Raw genomic sequence first — 5,079 nt, forward strand, 5'->3', positions numbered from 1 at the left:
TGCTCTCCCAGCCTGGCGTTGGGCATGTGTCACCCTCCGCCACGCAGCAGCCCGGGTTAACCCTGGTACCCGGTCCCATGAGAGCAGGACCCTGGCAGTGCTGCGAGGGTGATCTGGACACGTGGCCCCTTCCCTCCGGCGGCGCAGTTTCCTCTCCTTCCCTCCTGGGGTAAGGTTTTGGCATCCCCATCCCCCTGGTTTCTGGCACCAGCGCCTTGCTCTGCCCTCTCCCCCTGTGCCCCGGCTGCCCACGGGGATGCGGGGACTGCTGGCTGACGTAGAGGAGCCCGGATCAAGCAGGGCTGTGAGGTGAAGGTTTATCCAGGTGTGGTTTATCCAGGGCAGTCCCTGGGCATGGCACGGAGCAGGACACGGCTCCTGCCCCCCCATCCCTGCTGCAGGACCAGGGCTGAGGGCGCAGGCACCATCGAGTGCGCTCCATCCATCCCTCAGGGGTCAGGGAATTGAGCCCCAGGCCCTAGGGGAGCAGTGTGCAGGGGGCCTGAAGCACTGGGGGAGTGTGCAGCTGGGGAGGGGAAGCCCTCAGGAAGGGAGATGTGGGTACAAGGGGGGGCTTTTCCCTGCTGAAACACTAAGCAGAGCCCTGCCTGCTGCGGGGGGGAGCTGCCAGGCCTCAGCCAAGGGGATATGGGGACGGTGCCTGTGCTCAGCCCCAGAGCCACATACCTGGCCCCATCTTGTGCTGCCCCGTGTTCCCCGTGCCCTGGCTGAGCAGCTGGGGGCTCCCGGACCTTGTGGCTCTTAGTATTATAATTTCTTTTTTTTTTTTTTTAATTTTTAAATTACATAATTTATTGGGAATCCATCTGTTCCAAATAAACCTCAGTTGTGCAAGCAGTGGTTTTGTGGGGTTGGGGCTCAGGCCAAGCCTGCTGGCCCTCACGTAGCCGGGAGCTGCTTGGCCGGGGGCAGTGGCTGCGGGGCTGCAGCCTCCCGGGAGGGACGCGGGGCTGTGCTGGGGGCAGAAACCCCAGGGGACAGGGGCAGAGCTGGGCACAAGGTGTTTGAGCGTCCCTGAGTGCCTTGGTGGCACACAGTTCTCGGTAGGGCCCCCCACGTGCTGGGGAGGGGGTCCCAGTGGGGTGTACCAGTGCCGGAGCGCGGCACGGGGCCCTCCAGCCCCTCTGGCTCGGCATCTGGAGCAGCAGCGGAGAAAGCCGGCCGCATCCTGCCGCAGGAAACGGCCACCAGTGTCATCTCCATCTGCTTCCTGCCTGCTCCTTGAGTGCAGGGCTGTGCCCAGGCAGCTGCTCCCGGCCTCGTCACGGAGGGGACCGGTGCAAGGTGCCGGCATTGTTCCCGTGGCCGCTGCATTCCTGCCACTGCCGGCGGAAATGCCGGAGAGGGCGCGAAGCCCTGCGGCCCCCGTGGGACAAGCTGAGGGCTGGGCCCGTGCATCCTCAAGGCTTGGCCATGGCCGTGGCGCTCCTTGGAAGGCCTTGGAGCTCTGAGCAGTGCGTGGGGATGGGGGCTTGAACGTGCCCAGCACCCACCGTGCTGCTGGAAGCGTCTGCGTGGTGGGGCTGGCGTGGCTGGTGGCACCCCGGCGGTGTGCGCCATGAGTGCTGTGCCTCGGCCTGTGTTTTTGGCACAGCCACCATCCCCTGTCCGGCCCGCATGTCCTGAGCCCTGGGATGCAGCCAGAGGTCCCCAAAAGACCTCCAGCAGTGGCTCATCCCTCTCCCCTCCCCTCTCCCGGCACCCCCAGCACCCTTGCTTCTCAACTGGGCCAGCTTGGACCCAGCAAAGCTCCCCGTCCTGGCCGTGCCCAGCAGCCAGGCACTGCGGTGGAGGCCGTGCACCCTCCCGGCCTCTGCCCCCAGCTGCTGAGACCTCGCAGCCCCTCCGGCTTTGGCACTTGCCGCAGCCGCTGCCGGCAGCGTGCGAGGGAGCTGGCACGGTGCACGGGGACGGTGGAGGAGCCCGGCAGCCCCCACCTGCCTGCAGGCAGCAGGCCAAGCCAGGAAAAGCCAGAGATTCCTTCGCTCTCCCGGCCCAGGAGCCTTTTCCTCCGGCACCGGCTGGCCACAGCCCAACCGGGGGGACCTCCCCGGCCTCCCCCTTCCAGGGCAGAGATGGGGCCAGCAGGGTTGGGGCGGTTGGGCTGCGGCCAGGGCACCGCATCCTGCCTCTCCCTCATCGCGGCACCCGCCGGCATGGCAGCCCCCGGCCCGGCAGGAGGGGAAAACCCAGCGGGGCCCGCACGGGACGCACGGGGCGGGCGCAGGCGTGCGGCGTGGCGGGAGCGCGCTGGCGCGTGGCCGGGGAGCGCATCCCTCCCGCTCCCCGAGGATGAGCTCATGGAGGCCAGCTGGGCCCAGCCCCGCTTCCCCCGGGCCCCTGCTCCCAGCCCCGCAGCTGCAGCCTTTCCGCCCCTCCGCGGCCCCGTTAACTCCCTCCCCACCGGTGCTGCCGCCCCTGTGCCCGCCTGCGGGACCCCCGGCGCGGTGCCCCCCGCGCAGCCCTCGCTTTCCTGCGGCTCCCCTGCCCCAGCAGCTCGGGGAGCCCAGCACCGCTCCGGGGGTGGGGGGAGGCAGGAGGGGTCCCATCCCTTTTTGCAGGGCTCAGCCGCCGACCCACATGCAAGCCCCCCTCAGCCCTCAGCCGCTGCCCCTCTCCGTGGGCATGGGAGGGAGCAGGGAGGGGGGAAACAGGGGCAGAGAGAGCAGGAATGAGGATGCAGGGAGCTGGGACACCGGGGATGGGGATGCCAGGGACCAGGTGCCTGCAGCCGGGGCCCATGGGGATGGGGACACCAGAGAGGAGAACACCAGGAACTGGGACACCAGGGACAGGGACTCCAGGGACAGGGATGCCAGAATAGAGACACCAGGGACAGGGACACCAGGAATAGAGACACCAGAGACAGGGATGCCAGGGACAGGGACGCCAGGAATAGAGACACCAGGAATAGGGACACCAGAGAGAGGAATGCCAGGGACAGGAACGCCAGGGAGGGGGATGCTGGGGACGAGGATGCCAGGGAGGGGGGTGCCAGGGGTCAAGCACCCACCGCTGCTCCCCTGTGGCCAGCGGGGCCGGTGGTCTTAGGCTGGGAGGGGGGCAGGTCAGGCAGCCCCAGGGCATGACGGCAGAAGAGCCAAAGGTGCCCAGGACAGGGCTGTGGTCCCACAGAAGCGGGGCAGCTCCAGCAGCTGCAGCAGTGCCCGTCCCGTCCCGTCCCATCGCCCTGTGCCCCCCCACCCAGGGCCGGGCTCAGGCTGAGGCCCCTCTCCCCACCCCGGGCGCTGCACCCACCCGGCACCAATCGCCAGTAACCACGGCAACGAGAAACTGCTTTCGGCTGGCGAGATGCGCAAGCCCCAGCCCCGGCTGCCGTTGCAGCATCGCGTACAGCACCAGCACCCTGAGGGACAGGGACTGAGACCAGGACAGGACAGGTCGTCCCCCTCGCAGGGCACCGAGCATCTCTCCACGGCCCCAAGGGCTGCAGACCTCGTCCCAGCCCCCGGTCCAGCCACCCAGCCGCCACCGCGCCGAAAACAAGTGGTTATTGTCATCATAGCTCTTTATTATAAAGATGTATTTACACAGAACAAATCTTTACAGACACGAGAGACACGGTGACCAACAGGGCCCGGCACCACGACTAAGCCCCCCACTTTGGCATACGTTAGTGCTTCACACAGAGACCCCCACGGGTGGGCACCCCACGCCCCGGGGGTCCCGCAGAGGTGGCTCTGCCGCCAGGGAGGGGGGGGCAGCTCCCGCGGGGTTAGCACCACGAGAATAAATAGACCCTCCCCAGCCACGCTGCCGGGGCAGGTGGGCGACAGGGACGGGGGCAGGACTCCTGCGGGGCCGCAGGGAGCTCCTCCGCCCGACAAAGTGCTTTGCGCAAAGCCCGCGGACCCGGCGAGCCGGGAACGGGGCACGGGGACAGCGCCCCAGCTCCACCGTGGGCTGCCCGGGAGGCGGCGAGGGGACACGGTGGTACCCACGGGACACGGCCCGGGGGCCAGCCACGGTGGTGGAGGTGACGCCAGCCCGGGGCTCACGGGTGGGACCCCACGCACGGGGCTCAGGGCCGAGCAGACCAGGCTAGGGAGCAGGGCTGGCAGCGGGGCACGCGTCCCTGGAGGGCTGCTGGCGACCCTGCAACAAGAGCGAAGCGCGGTGGGATGAGCCCCAGCCCAGCACCACCGCGTGTGTCCCCGCATCCCCCCCCCCGAGCCCCACCGCCACTCACCTGTGTCAGAAGGGCATGGGGCCCTTGTGGGAGAGCCGCGGCCGGGGCCGGGGCCGGCGGAGCCTCCGCCATCCTCCCGCCCGGTGCCCGGCCCCGCGCCGCGCACCCCGCGGCCGCACCAGGGTTCGGATGCGGCCCTGCTCCGGACCCGTCCCATCCGGCACCGGCCCTGCGATGGCAAGAAGAGCGTTAGCCGTGTTCCCCCCCGCCACCTGCACGAGGGATGGGGATGCTGCGGCGCTCGGCCCAAAGCGGGCAGGGCCGGGCGGCAAGGTTTCCTGAATTGCCCCCAGCAGAAGCCATTCGCGAGTGCTTCCTGCACCGGAGCGGCCGGGCCACCTGCACGGAGCACGGCCGCTGCGAAGGGCACGGCACGGCCCCGACTCGGGCTTGGCTCCCCGGCTCCCCCTGCCCACCCCAAAGCCGCCCGGCTCCCCGCCGCCCCGCAGCCCCCTCCCCGCCTGCCCGGTCCCCACCGCACCGGACCTCGGCCGGCACCGGGGGCTCGGGGGGCCGCGACCCCCGGCTCTGCGCCCGCCGCCCACCCGACGGGACCCCGGCACCCCGTGGCACGGCCGGCTGCCGGGGACCTCCGCGGGCCGTCGCTCGGCCCCGCTGCCCCGGGGCGGACAGAGCGAGGTTTGTTACCGCCCTGAAAAGAGCTTTGTCCTCCCCCCGGGGGGTGCCGCCGGCTCCCTGCCAGCCGCGGCCGCCCCCGGCTCCGCGCCCGCTCCGCTCCGCCCCGCAGCGGGCCCCGCTCCCCCGCGCCGCACTCACCCGCGGCGGCGGCGGCCAGGGCGAGGCAGAGCAGCAGCAGCAGCAGCAGCAGCGGCAGCCAGCGCCGCTCC

General features: G+C 70.2%; 1 protein-coding gene across 1 annotated transcript; it reads right to left on the reverse strand.

Moving 5' to 3' along the window:
- Window positions 1-3,952: 3,952 nt before the first annotated feature.
- On the reverse strand, window positions 3,953-4,883 carry APLN (apelin; the record flags this gene model as incomplete). Its single annotated transcript, XM_035311539.1, has 3 exons — window positions 3,953-4,137; window positions 4,232-4,400; window positions 4,777-4,883. Coding segments are annotated over 2 exons (271 nt in total), but the record flags the coding sequence as incomplete, so codon positions are not given.
- Window positions 4,884-5,079: the final 196 nt, after the last annotated feature.

The sequence above is a fragment of the Oxyura jamaicensis genome (genome assembly GCF_011077185.1).
Source record: "Oxyura jamaicensis isolate SHBP4307 breed ruddy duck chromosome 4 unlocalized genomic scaffold, BPBGC_Ojam_1.0 oxy4_random_OJ106466, whole genome shotgun sequence".
Taxonomy (NCBI): Eukaryota; Metazoa; Chordata; class Aves; order Anseriformes; family Anatidae; genus Oxyura; species Oxyura jamaicensis.